General features: G+C 38.5%; 1 protein-coding gene across 2 annotated transcripts in view; it reads right to left on the reverse strand.

The window, feature by feature from the left end:
• The window catches only part of ARMC1 (armadillo repeat containing 1), a 34526-nt gene extending 28839 nt beyond the window's left edge, over positions 1-5687 (reverse strand). Inside the window, exons 1-2 of one of the 2 annotated variants that reach the window (XM_073794454.1) lie at positions 5491-5687; positions 1867-2087 (exon numbers count right to left, since the gene is read on the reverse strand). In XM_073794454.1, the coding sequence (XP_073650555.1) occupies positions 1867-2049 (183 nt within the window). In that variant the 5' untranslated portion in view covers positions 2050-2087; positions 5491-5687. The remainder of the gene's footprint in view (positions 1-1866; positions 2088-5490) is intronic. The other variant, XM_019925265.3, reaches the window with a different exon arrangement.
• Between the last annotated feature and the right edge of the window lie 9262 nt (positions 5688-14949).

Here is a 14949-nt window from a genome sequence, read left to right on the forward strand (position 1 = left end):
CTTCTCCTCAAACCTTTCCCACTTCAGCAGCCCCTTGCCTTCTGAATTTAAATAAGTTCAAGACTAGTCTATTTAAAATAAACAACCCCCTTCAACCCCAAGTCTCTGTCAAGAGACCAACACACTCTCTCCTCTCACCCTTATTCCAATTCTCATTGAAATAGGACCCAAACTAGGGGCCACGCAAATTTCCCCATTTGTTACTACTGTTCACTCATACCACTGTTTTGCCTAAATAAACGTCATTCTATGAAGGTAAAATAGGAAATCTGTATTATGTACTTTGATTTCTGAAAAGAAACAGCCTATATTATTTTTCTGTATGAACTTGTGAAATTACACTAAATGGGAATTGATCATGGGTCCTTAAGTAAAGGACAATGAGTTTAAAATTTTCTATGACAGTAATTTTCTTTTAAACTTTTTGCTGTGAAAATTTCAGAAGACACAAAAGTAGAGAAAATGTGTGGTGACCCCCATGTATCCATCATTCAGCTTCAACAATTATCATCCACTAGGCAATCCTGTTTCATCCATCTCCCTCGCTGCTAACCACACTGGAGCATTTTATAGCAAATCTCACAGAACATAGAATTTCATTTGTAAATACTTCAGTATATCCCTAAGAAGTTAATGTTTTTTAAAAAATTAAGTTAATGATAATACTATTATAATACCCTGCAAAAGCAATAAGTGGTTCTTTAATATTATCTACTGTCTTGTCCACATTCATTTCAAGTTATCTAAAAAATATGTTTATGGTTGATTTGTTCAAAGTGGAATCCAATCAGGTCCACATATTATACCTGGCTGATATGTTCCTTAAGTCTCTCTAAATCTGTAACAGTTACTGCTATGCCTTTCACACACCCCAACTGCCTTTTTAATGCAATTTATTGTTCACTGAACTGGATTATTTGTCTTCCAGAAATTTTCACATTCTGTATTTGCCTGATTGCTTTGTATTGTTCTTTATCATGTTTTTCTAGCCCCCACATTCCTCATAATATGGTAGTTCCTTGTGCATTATTAGCTATGATCCTGTATATTTTCTCTTTTCTTCTCCTTTATCTTTCCTTCCCATCTTGTATTAAAACAAGTGCCACATCCATCTACTAATGAACAGATAAACAATCTGGCACACCTATATAATGGAATGAAGGAACCATAAAAAGGAATGAAGTACTGATACATGCTACAATGTGGATGAACCTTGAAAACATTAGCTCAGTGAAAGAAACAAGTCAGACCAAAAAGACCATATATTATATGCTTCCATTTATATAAATGTATACAGGCACTTTTGCCAGAGATATACGCAAATACAAAGAAACAGGAAGTCACGGCTGCTTAGGGGAAGAGAGTGGGGCTGAGAAACAATAAGAGCAGAGTTTCTTTCTGAGGTGATGAAAATGTTCTAGAATTGATGGTGGTGATGGCTGCACAACTCTGTGAATACACTAAAACCCATCGAATTGTACACTTTAGGTAAATTGCACGGTATGTGATTACATCTTAACAAAACTGTTACAAAAGAAAAACAAAACTATAAGTGCCTCTTTGAGTGTCTTTCTGTACTGATATAATATAATCCTTAAGATTTCTTCTTAAGTGAAAAAAGGAAGTTGCAGAACATTCCATGCATGTAGTATGCTACCATTTGTGTCAAAGAATAAAAACAATATAGTATGCTACCATTTGTGTAAGAGGACTACACGTACATGTTTGCACATACAGAAATACATACAAACTTACTATTATTTGCTCTACACTTTTAACTTTTTACCATGTCATCTAATACTTTTTCAAATTCTCCTTAATTGCAAAATTGTAACACTGAGACTGAAATTACTAAAGGCAACTTACAAGCAGAGCCGAGTGGACGACAGGGGGGTTGGGATGGTCCATAAATAAAATAAGGCCAGGCAGACATCCCTGATCCTGGACAATGGCTCTACGGTTTAATGGATCTGCTGCTAGATCCCGGAGCTGGTTAACTACCGAGAGAGCATCAGGTTCTTCATTCATGGTGGAGGAGGACGAATTCATCTTCTATGCCATACACGTGAACAAAATCTTCTTAAATTCTGTAGAAATGGTTGGCAAAATTAGTTCTAGATTGGTGAGGTGTATTATGGCATTTGTTAAATAATCAGAATCACAGCACTTTCAGAAAGAAACAGATGAATCTAAATCACTAAAACTTAAGCATTTGGCAATTCCAGTCTGAGAACATAGAAAGCTAACAACAACAAAAAAAATCAAGTTATTTATGTGTGTACAATGTTTAAAGATCACATGTCATCCTCATTATTCCAATAAACTTTTTAGCAATACATATTTTAACACCAAAGTCACAATAAACAAGGTCTTTACAGTTCAAACTTACAACCTTTGCTACACTTCTCAAACTGTAACACTGCCAGTGTTTTTTTCCTCTAGAACACTTCTGGAGCCTAAGACAAGTGTCTCCGAGAAAAGTGGCTGGCTGACAGCTTTTTTTCTAAATCATCTGTGAACAAAACCCAGTTTACTGGGTTTACAAAAGATAACATCCCTTAAGAAGAAGGAGGGAGTCAAAGAAGGTCATGAACAAAGAAGCCAAGAAGGGGATCTTGCCCTGTGCCTCAGGCCAGTGGAGTCTGCGAGATCAGGGTGGATCTGAACCGAATCTAACCACACCTGTCCGTCCCTGAGTGGGCCAAACTCAGAAGAATGAAACAGATTTTGAGGTGAGGTAATTCATTTGGCAGATAAGGAAACAGTCACAGAGAAGTTAAATAATTTGCCCCAGGTGACAAAAGCCAGTTAGTATAGAACTGGGCTGAAAGCTTATTTATTATCTCCTAAACTGGTCAGCAGTCGTTCCACTTCCCATACCTTCCTTTTAAACTCAGCATACCTTTTTCCCACAAAAGTAAACAAGATATTTTAGAAAATGTAACATAATAAACATACAAACGGAAATACAAAATAACAAGGAATAATTTTCACAGATGCAGAAAGTTAAAAATAGTAACTTCCATTAACCAAGTTACACAATATATTTCTTATTAGGAAGAATATAAAGGTGTTGGGGGAGGAATTCCCTAGCGGTCCAGTGGTTTAGACTCCGTGCTTCCACTGCAGGAGGCACAGGTTCGATTCCTAGTGGGGGAACTGAGATCCCCATGCCATGCAGCAGGGCCAAAAAAAAAAGAATATAAAGGTGTAAATACTTTACACAAAGTAAAGAGTTAGTTTAATGCTAATTTCAAAAACCATGCCAACTGGGGGACGTGGGCTGGGAAATTATTCTGTAACTCCAGACAGCCTACTAACGTTATTTGGGAGGAAAAAGGTAATAAAGCTGAAATGGTCTTCCCATATATTGAAATATACAAAGATATAAAGAGTAGAGCAGTAGTACGGGGTGGGAGGTAGTTGAGAGACACTTCTCCCAGGAAAGCTGTTTATACTGTCCATCTAAGAAAGCAGGCTCTGCGTGAATCAGACCCTGGCTCCACCACTTGGTAAATGTGATTTTAGGCAGATCACCTAAACTCTTTGTCTCAGTTTCTACATCTGTAAAATGGGATTAGTCATAGCAGCTATCAAATGGTATACTGTCCAGATGAAATAACAATACACGTAAAAGGCTTAGGTGACACATTCTAAGTGCTCAATAAATAATGGTTGCAAGTTACATGGAGTCAAAAATCAATGAAAAATAGTAAGATTATTCAATAAAGGGTATTGGAATAACTTCTAAGCAATTTAAAACCACTGCTAAGATCTTTAACTCGTAACACATGAGGGAAAAAAATCGTATCCCAGATAAAATACTTTAAAAGTTAAATTTTTGAAGTTTTCAAGCAAGCATAAAATAAAGGACTCAGAGAAAACAAGGCTTCAACAGGACAGTATTTGGCAGGTAATTTTCTCAAAATGAAAATATAGTTACTTCAGCAATTTTAAAAAGGATTTAACAAAAAAGCAATAGACTGAATACTGTACACAGAAATAAGACGGAAGGGTTTGCCTCTTAGGTGCTTCTATTATCAACATCCTGAATATTGCTGTTTACAAGCCAGCTTACGCATCATGAACTTTATGTCACCAGCACAAATCCTGTCAAAAATGAAAACTGCAGAACCAATCACTGGCCCAAAGGTCCAAGAACCAAGTCACATTTAAGAACCAAATACCCAGAGTAATGGCCTTTTGCTTACAACACTGGCCTTGAAACTGGAGCGCTCCATTCTCATCTAAGGAGTACTTAGAGAACCACTCAGTGGGAACGATTCTGAAAGTTATAGCCTTTCCTGCTCCTTTGAGATGAACAAAAGCCAAGAGTTAAAACTTCTAACCTTATCAGCCCATTCAGAAGGAGACGGCTCAAATTAGGATCTGCCCAGGAAAATGTAGGGAATAACACAAGGTATACCTTTTACTTTCTCTTTTGTTTAGTTCAATTCGGGCAAACAAATCCTTATGACAATGAACGCACCCCAAACTTTAACAGGCACTCTGATCACCTAAGGGATCTTATTTTAAAAAGCCAATTCTAATTCAGTAGGTGGGGTGAGGTCTGAGAGTCTGCATTTCCAACAAGCTCCCAGGTGAGATCTATGCTGCCAGAATGACGCTTTAAAAAGCTAGGAGTTAAGTGATAGATGGGAGGCACCTGTAATTAGGCAGCTGCCTGATTTTCTTTCAGCCAAGATGTACCATTCAACTCAAAGAATTATTTAGCTCTCATATACAGAGTTTAATATAAATACACAGAGCTACACAACCACAACTTAAATCCATGTTCAGTTAAGCGAGTTTTTTAGAAAATAACGTAAGCAGTGACATCAAATCTGGCTTGCCCTTTACTAGCAACTAACTCTTTGAGAAGTTGGGTTACCTCCTTTGAGTCTCAGCTTCCTCTCATAATAATCCTGAGTGGTTGTCAGGATCAAGTAAGAACTTCAGATGGTGCTAACAGTACCAGCAATTAGCAAACAAGAACGATACTTGATCCTGTGGGAACCTCTATTTGGCCATGTGTTGAGGTACACACATAAGTACACTACCACGAAAGGAGGTGCTGTAGGCACAAACGCCCCCAAGAACTGTTTTTAAAATACAGAGATGTGAACGCTGGTCTCGCTTGAATGAAGCCGAACCCAACCATGTCCTTCTGCTCTTAGTAGACACGCAGGAGCATAAAGCTAATAGAAAGTTACTAAACAACAACCTGGAGGGATGAAGAAGTGAGATGACACCCATTAATAATGTTAGGGTTTGTGAAAATCGGACGTGCAGGAGACGGGAAGGAAGTGAACAAAGCTAACATTTTCCCAGGACACGTGGGAGCAGAGCTTTAAAGCGCCTGGAGGGACGCACTGCCTCAAGGCAGGCAGCGCGCCCCGCCCAGGCCGACTGGCCGCCTGCGTGCAGGGGCCGCTTTCTGCGGCCTTCCCGGCTCCACCGCTTTGTCTGCCGTCGCTGGACCCTACTTACCGCTCCAGCGTTCTAGGAATCCGGAGACTGCCGCAGCATCAGGGCCACACCGACGGATAACGTAGAGGAACCCAGCAGGCGCGGAGCGAGTCCCTCCTTTCGCAGACGCGGCCTCGGCGATGACAAACGACCCTGCTGACTTTAGGAGCCATAAAAGCTAGGACGCTGGCAGGGAAAGGCTTTACGGACTCTCCCCCATGACTCAGCCACCTCGGCCGGTTCTGCCCTCCCATTGGCTAATACCATTCCACAGACTGTAAAACATCCAATCCGCGAAGGCCTTCTTAAACTAAAGCGTTCATTGGTGAACAAGGGACATGCCCGAAGCGTTGAACAGGAGGGTCTAGGGAGAACCCGGGAAGAGTGAATTGGACCAAACGACTCTCCGTCCATTAAGCGCTAAGCAATGAAACGTGGTTTCCCCTGAGAAACCGCCGCGCTTTCCCGACTACAATTCCCAGCGTTCCTGCGGTAGAGGAACCTGTCCCCTCCGGCCTTCAGAAATTCAAATTGAACGTAACTTCTTCAGCAACTCTTTCAGTTCCAATAGGGCAGCTTTGTAATATTTCACTGGCTTCTGTGAGTCATAATTCAGAATCTTTTCAATTTTTTTTCTTTTTACTGAGGATAGTAGCACTGTCTTCGTAGAAACGCGAAGGTAGCAAAGTACAGTTTTTTGTTTCTTTTAAATAGAAACTTCTTTTTGGAACTTTTTTTTTTTTGTAAGGAAAAAGAGCATTATGATCAGGGAATTTTCTCAAATTCGTGAAGAAGTATTTTTAAAACATTGTCTTCTATTTAGTTTATCAAAGTAAGGGTTTAAATTCTTGTTCTATTCATGGCAGTCACTGAAGGTTTTGTTCTGTTCAGGTATAGGTTTTATATTCTTTAATATATCTCTAAATGTAAGTATAATTTAAATCCCACAGGCCAGTCTGATTATAATGCTTCCGTTGCACTCAATAACCTCACTGAAAAAATTCTGAATTCTCTTTCACAGTTTGATTCTGCCACGTACCTCCCATATTAAAATCCGAAGGAATTTGAGAAGCCTCTAATGGAGAAAGAGTGTGAGTGAGTATAAATATCCCCGGCTGTACAGTAGTCTCTCCTAATGTTTCTCCAATACTTTGATTCGTCTGTAAGTGAATTTAAAAACCAAACGGTTACTTCAGCCCAAATTCCTTTGCCTTCACTTGTTCTTCGTTATCCTTCTCTTCCTCCTAATAAGCTCAAGCAAAAAGGGGCAAAGTTGAGTAGAAAAGATCTCTTTCACACCGTTTGACCTATAGCAAAAACACATCTGGCTGGTTTCTACTTTCCAAAGTCACAAGAGAGAGTGGTAGTAAGTGAATACTGAATCTGAAATAAAAAGGAGAAGAGAGATGGTGCATGATGTCCAGTGACAGAAGCACCAGCCTCATTTGTAAAAATCAGCCAGACCAATTAACTGCTGAAACTGAAAAAAAAAAAAAAAAAAGAAAGAAAGAAAGAAAGAAATAGGAAAAAAGGAATCGTAAATGTAGAAAACTGTAAAAAATATAAGAAGTACAAAGGGCAGAGTCAGGTTAAACATAGCCCATTTGACTGAGTAAATTAAACTTTGTTCAGTATTGTTATCAAAAACAATAACCCAGGGAAATAAACTTGCTATTTTTGCTGAGGTTAATTTGTATATTAGAAAAGGAAAAGTCGTTTGGGGTTTTCCCAACTAATTATTGATATAGGTTTTTGGCACCAGTCAGAATATATGTTCAATAGAGTTTTTGACTTTTAGAAGTTCACAATCTAAAGTTAAATATAGTCACACTTCCACATATATACAATGGACTATTACTCAGCCATAAAAAAAGAATGAAATAATACCATTTGCAGCAACATGGGTGGACCTGGAGATTACCAAACTAAGTGAAGTAAGTCAGAGAAAGACAAGTATCATGATATTGCTTATATACAGAATCTAAAAAAAAACAAAAGACAAATGAACTTTTTTACAAAACAGAAACAAGACTCACAGACTTAGAGAATGAACTTATGGTTACCAGGGTGGAAGGGTGGGGGGAAGGGGTAGATTGGGAGTTTGGGATTGACGTATCACATTGCTATACTTCAAATAGATAACCAGGGACTTCCCTGGTGGTGCAGTGGTTAAGAATCCACCTGCCAATGCAGGTGACATGGATTCGAGCCCTGGTCTGGGAAGATCCCACATGCTGCGGAGCAACTAAGCCCATGCACCACAACTACAGAGCCAGCACTCTAGAGCCCATGAGCCACAACTATTGAGCGCACGTGCCACAACTACTGAAGCCCACACACTTAGAGCCCGTGCTCCACAGCAAGAGAAGCTACTGCAATGAGAAGCCCGTGCACCACAACAAAGACCCAACGCAGCCAAAATAAAGTAAATAAATTTATTTTTTTTAATTTTAAAAAATAGATAACCAACAAGGACCTACTGTAAAAAAATAATAATAAAAATATAAAATAATAAAAAAGTAAAAAAATAAACATTTGTAGCTGGAAATAAATAAATAAATATAGTCACACTTCTGACTTTACAGGATCAAAAAGACCAATTCTTCCTAGCAAACTGCCATTACAGAGAGTAGGTGACTGACATTAAAAAGCAGGGAGGGCTTCCCTGGTGGCGCAGTGGTTGAGAGTCCACCTGCCGATGCAGGGGACGCGGGTTCGTGCCCCAGTCTGGGAAGATCCTGCGTGCTGCGGAGTGGCTGGGCCCGTGAGCCATGGCCGCTGAGCCTGAACATCCGGAGCCTGTGCTCCGCAACGGGAGAGGCCACAGCAGTGAGAGGCCCGCGTACCGCCAAAAAAAAAAAAAAAAAAGCAGGGAATGTTAGGGAAGGTGGGAGGGAGGGAGACGCAAGAGGGAAGAGATATGGGAACATATGTATATGTAAAACTGATTCACTTTGTTATAAAGCAGAAACTAACACACCATTGTAAAGCAATTATACTCCAATAAAGATGTAAAAAAAAAAAAGCAGGGAATGTATTCACAAAAAATAATTACCAGTTTCATAAGCACTATGGATTGTAAGCCATAGGAAAGTCTTTTAAGGTTTTAAGAATTTATATCCCCATATTAAAAATGTATGAACTCAACACCAGTGAAGTTATACTACCTGCCATTGTGAGTCATTGCTTGTGTTTAACCTCAGGCAGGACACAGCTGGAATGTCAAGTTTCTCAATGGCTGTGTTGCTTAAGACAGATGAATCACCTAATGGCAGTTTTATTAATTCAATTATTTAGCAAACATTTTTGGAACACATACAATGTGCTAGAGACAGTCTTAGCAATGGGTTCAAAGATGAGGAAGAATATAATCACTGCCCTAAAGAGCTCATGGTCTAGTGCAGTGGTTTCCAAAACTTTTTGATCAAGCATCCCTTTCAGCTTAAAAAAATTTTTCTGAGCACATAGCTCTGATATATGTATATGTATTTATTTATTCACAGATGCTATACATATACTGATGTAGACTTTAAAATATGTCAAAATAGAAAATTTTAAAGGATGAGAAATAATTATAAATAGAAGCACTGAATATAAAATTGTATCCATTATTACCTCATTTACCAAAATATTAAATTCCAAATGGATTAAACACTCAAGCGTAAAAAATAAAATATTAAAAATCCTTTAGGGGGGCTTCCCTGGTGGTGCAGTGGTTGAGAGTCCGCCTGCCGAGGCAGGGGACGCGGGTTCGTGCCCGGGTCTGGGAGGATCCCACATGCCACGGAACGGCTGGGCCCTTGAGCCATGGCCGCTGAGCCTGCGCGTCTGGAGCCTGTGCTCCGCAACGGGAGAGGCCACAGCAGTGAGAGGCCCGCGTACCGCAAAAAAAAAAAAAAAAAAAAAATCCTTTAGGAAAATTTTGGAGACTACAGCAAAGAAGTAGGGGAGACCTTAAACGAAAGTGGGAACCAAGAAATTTTTATAAAAAAGAAGAAATGGTCATATTTGACTTGTTTTAAAAAAACATTTTTTTGGTATGGAAAAAAGATACATAAGCAATGTCAATGATAATAGATTTGGGGGTAAATTTGCAACTCGGTGGGCAGATAGTAACATTCAAAAATTGATTACAAATTGGAAGTTCCCTAGCTGTCCAGTGGTTAGGACTTGGTGCTTTCACTGCCATGGCCCAGGTTCAATCCCTGGTCGGGGAACTAAGATCCCACAAGACACTAGGCCAAAAAAAAAAAAAATTGATTACAAGTTGTCAAGAAGGGCGTAAATAACCCTATGGAAATTGGGTTAAGAATATAAATTGGTGTTTAATCAAGAGAAAATCCATATGGCCAATAAACAAGAAAAGACATTTAAATTCACTTGTAATAAGGGAATGCAAATTAATATAACAATGGGAATAATCACTTGACGCTGATCAGACTAACAAAAATCAAAATGACACAAATTTGCTGGTGGGGATACTGGGTAGGAAGAGGACTCTCAGGTAATGCTGTGAAAATGTAAATTATTACAGCGTTTTAGAACGCAATCTAGAAAAATCTATTATTAAAAATAATTCATATTTGATACAGCAGTTCATTTCTCAAGAATCTAAACCACAGAAACAAAAAGCACCGGTATATAAAGACAGTAAGGACAAAGATGTTTATTGCAGCATTGTTCATGTTGGAACAACAACAAAAAAAAACCCTGAAACAACACCAACAACATCCAACATCAAATGAATGCATATCAATAGTGGAATGTTTTAGTAAATGATGGTATAGCTAAAAAACGTGGACCATTATGAAAACTATATTAGAAAGTCATTAAGAAAAGGAAATTAGAGCTCTAGGAAGAGACACAATGTTTAGTGATAAAAGTAAGATGCTTAAAATTATATGTCGTATGATCTGATTTTTGAAAACAATAACAAATATCCTACACATGTTTATATATCTTTACATGTTATTGTGTGAGCATGGAAAATATAGAGAGAGATATAATCTAGGTTTTCATCATATATTACATGAATAAACAGCGTAGGATCTGGGGGACTAGGAGCCCACCACACCAAGAAAAGCCAAAAATAAATAAAGTAACTTTGGGAATTCCCTGGAGGTTCAGTGGTTAGGACTCTGCGCTTTCACTGCAGGGGGCCCGAGTTAGATCCCTGGTCCTAGGAAAATAGGTTCCCACAAGCCACGCGACACGGCCAAAAAATTAAAAAATAATAAGGTAACTTTACTAGGGGGTTGTAAATGTAGTTTTATATATAATGCATAAATTTGCATTAAGTAAAATCATATATGTAATAAAGTGTATCTATGTGTTAGGTTAAAAGGCAAAAGGGTATTTAGCAGTTCCAAGGAGCTATTGTACTTTTGTAAGTATGAGAGTGACAAAATGGGGGTCACCAAACAGTCTGAGGAAGATACATAGGAGGCGGGAGGCTGGTGGGGCAACCAGTGAGCCCTACTTAGTGCCTCAGTGTCTGTAGGACCTAATTCAAAAAAGCTACATGGTGCCGTATGGTTCAGACAAATCTGAGTTTGACTACTTGCTGGCTGTATGACTAGTAGTCACTTTGCTGCTGAGGACCTCACTCTCTTCTAAAAAACAGAGATCATGGCACCTGCCTTCCAAGATTGCTGTGGACATTAGTTAAAATAGTGTAAGTGAGAGCACCCAGACCAGTATCTAGAAGATGTTCCATAAATGTACATTTAGTCCCATGTCTCTCTGTAAAAAATCTGCTATCTAGAGAAGATCTGATAAAAGCTAATTTATAATGATAAAATTCAAGAGTGCTTGAATACTGGGGGGAAAAAAAAGAAATGTCACTGGTTACCTTTAGAGAATTTGAAGGAACCAACTCATTTTTCTGAAAACTGCTAAATAAAGAGAGAATCAAACCAAGCATTAAATTTGCCTTTCTTAAATGTACTACACTTCAGTGTAACAAAATTGTTGACATGAGATTATTCTGAAAACTGGTAGCTATTAAGAAATAAGCATCAACCTGCTTTCCTTTACAAACATGCCTCAAGGTAACCAATTAGCTAACAAATGAAAAGGGATGATAACACATCCCTTTGTGTTACTGTTTTGCAAACCATAATCAGATCAGGGATCTAGGCAGTGATCATCAATAGCTGTTAATGTTACACAAAGAAGCACGTGAACATTATGTAGCTTCTGATGTAAGAATACACCACCACATATGAAGTATTCTTGCCAAAAAATTGAGCCTAAATCAGATCAAGCCTTTATATCTAATCAGCAGTTTACAGAAAATAAAAGGAGACAAAGGAATTGTTAAATGTCGCCATAGGAATGCAATCAGCAGAGTCGTGAATGTGGGAAATTTCTATGGGACAAAATTCTCAGTTTCTTCACTAAAACAAAACAAGAAATAGTGGGGTGTGGGGGGCGCGTTCTATGTAGATTAAAACAGATTTCAGAGACTATCCACAAAATGTAATGCGTGGCTTTGTTTAACATTCCAATTCAAAGAAACCAACAATAAAAAAAATAAAAAATAAATGAGACAACCAGGTAAATGTACACACTGAATTGATGACATTAAGAAATAATTATTAATGTTTCAAGCCTGATAATAGTATAGATATGTTTTTCAAAAGACTCCTTCCTGGCTCTTTCACTGCCAGGGGCCCAGGTTCAACCCCTGGTCAGGGAGCTAAGATTCCGCAAGCCACATGGCGTGGCCAAAAAAAAAAAATAAAAAACAAACAAAAATAAAATAAAAAGACTCCTTATCTTTTAGGGATACACACAGAAATATTTATGTTTGAAATGACATGCCTGAGATTAGCTTCAAGAGAATCAAAGAGTTTGCTTGTATGAGGCCTTGTGGTTTATTCCCTGGCATCACCTCTAAACAAGAAACAACAAAAAGAGTCAAAGAAGCCAAGAAAGAGCATAGGTGAAACCAGTAGGAATAGGTGGCTGGTTGTTGAAGCTGTGTGATGGATATATGAGGATTCATTGTACTGTGCTTTTTACTTTTGTGTACGTTTAACATTTTCCAGAATTACAATTTTTTTTAAATAAATTTATTTATTTATTTTTGGCTGCGTTGGGTCTTCGTTTCTGTGCGTGGGCTTTCTCTAGTTGCAGTGGGCAGGGGCTACTCTTTGTTGCGGTGCATGGGCTTCTCATTGCAGTGGCTTCTCTTGTTGTGGAGCACAGGCTCTAGGTACACGGGCTTCAGTAGTTGTGGCATATGGGCTTCAGTAGTTGTGGCTTGTGGGCTCTAGAGCGCAGGCTCTGTAGTTGTGGCACACGGGCTTAGTTGCTCTGCAGCATGTGGGATCTTCCCGGACCAGGGCTCGAACCCGTGTCCCCTGCATTGGCAGGTGGATTCTTAACCATTGCCCCACCAGGGAAGTCCTTGCAGGCGGACTCTTAACCACTGCGCCACCAGAGAAGTCCCCAGAATCACAGTTTTAAAAACAAAACCATTTAAAAACATAAATAAGAGCTCTGTGGGTCAGTGTCTATCCCAAAATCTGGTTTACAGAAGGAAATATCACAATCTCTGGAACACAGTGACCTTTTGACCTATTTGGATATACATCTTTAAGGATTTACTGTACATCAGATCGCTTTGTACACTGATCTGAGAAGAATAGTTTCAAGGCTTAGAACTACCAAATTTATCCAATAGTACATGATTAAATCACAATAGCTTAACAAATTCTTCATTGGACACCGTGGTAAAACACATTCATTTATACTGAGATTTACATGACTGAAGCAGATTTAAACATTATTCTCTCTTAACAATACCTGCCTTGAAGCCAATAGCCCTGAACTATTAGGCATTAACCAGCATCTTCTGACTGTCCCCTAATGTGAGATCATGTTGGCCCACCAGTTAGCTCTGACCAGTAGTCCTGCAGCTTCATCTCTCCTAGACACATCCAGCCTCCCTTTGTCTTAAAGTGTCCCTCACATGGGTACTTCACTGTCCTACCCAGTGGTCTTTTACCAGCTAGGTTTTCCTAGATTCTAACTCAGGACCTCTTGAGGCCCATTTCAGTGTGATGTATTTTTTATAGACAGGCAATCAGAGCTGTCAAAAATCAGAGCTAGAGAAAGGGTCTCGATTTCCAAGGAAAGTATTGTGTAAGGCTTGCAGCTTATTCAACCTGTCTCACCAAATACGGCTGTCCTTAAACCTAATATGAGAAACAGACTGATGGACATATTTGGACATTTGTCTGTCCCTTACTTTACTAATATCAGGGTCACAATCATATGAACTGACTGTTTGTCCTTCGTGGTTATTATTAATTGGGCCCTTGTGATAAGGCATGCATTGCCCTTAGTATTTTATAAATGTTACACAATCAGTCTTCAGGGCTACCCTTTGAGGGTGACTATTTTCCCCACTGTCAGGAGATTGAGGTCAGGAAATTGAGACCTGCAGAGACTTACAGTTGGTAAGTGCAGAGGCGTATTTGAATATAGGTCTGTCGGACTTAGAAGCCCACAGTCTTTCTACAATAGAATTCTGCCTCACTATCAACCAAAATGAACAAGTGGGAATCTAACCTCTTGTTAAATCTCTGCGAGGAAACTGGCCCACAGCTGGCCTTGGTCACCTTTCTATTGCCTAATATACACTTAATAATGATAAATCTCTTTGCCTAAATAACAGCATTATAATCGTTTAATTTCCTGTTAGGAATCTGGAGGCATATAAAGGTCAAGGGACTTTTTCAAGCCTGTATGTTGAATAAGAGAGAACTCTGCTGTTTTTGTCTTCCCTATATAATAAATACTTCAACTAGCAGATGAAATTTCAGTTATTCTGGATTCTGCCAAGAAAGCTAAGCCATTAATTTGGGTAAAGAATTCCAGGATCAGAAACACTAAAAAGAAAAGTCTATTGTCTTCTAAAATCCCCAAATGGATTGCCCTGTAACCTTCTACATTTTAAGAATTAGCTATACAGAGCAACCACCTAAGTTTCTGGGAAGGAGCCTGGGTGTATGTATTTATTTTTTATTTTGTAATTTATTTAATTTTATTATACAACTTAACACATATTAAATATGCAAAAGTTATTGAAATACAGAAAAGAATACAGAAAAGTAAAACCATAATTCTACCACCCAGAGAGGAACACTATTGACATTTTGTTATATATATCCTTCCAAAGAGTTTTCTATGCATATTACAATATATTCATATTTGCTTTTTAAATCAATATGGAATCATATTTTATACATTTTTAATTAATCATGGCTCTCTATGGGTATAAGTATTTTTAAACAAATTCCAAAGTGAAATTTAAGAACCACTGATCTTATGGAGTCAGAAATTGTATTAGTTATCTATTGCTTCCTAACAAATTACTCCAAAACATAGCAACTTAACACAGTAATAATCATTTATTATCTCATAGTTTCTGTGCATGAAGAATCCATGTGTGGCTTAGCTGGATGTTTC

This window comes from Tursiops truncatus, chromosome 17, assembly GCF_011762595.2.
Source record: "Tursiops truncatus isolate mTurTru1 chromosome 17, mTurTru1.mat.Y, whole genome shotgun sequence".
Lineage (NCBI taxonomy): Eukaryota > Metazoa > Chordata > Mammalia > Artiodactyla > Delphinidae > Tursiops > Tursiops truncatus.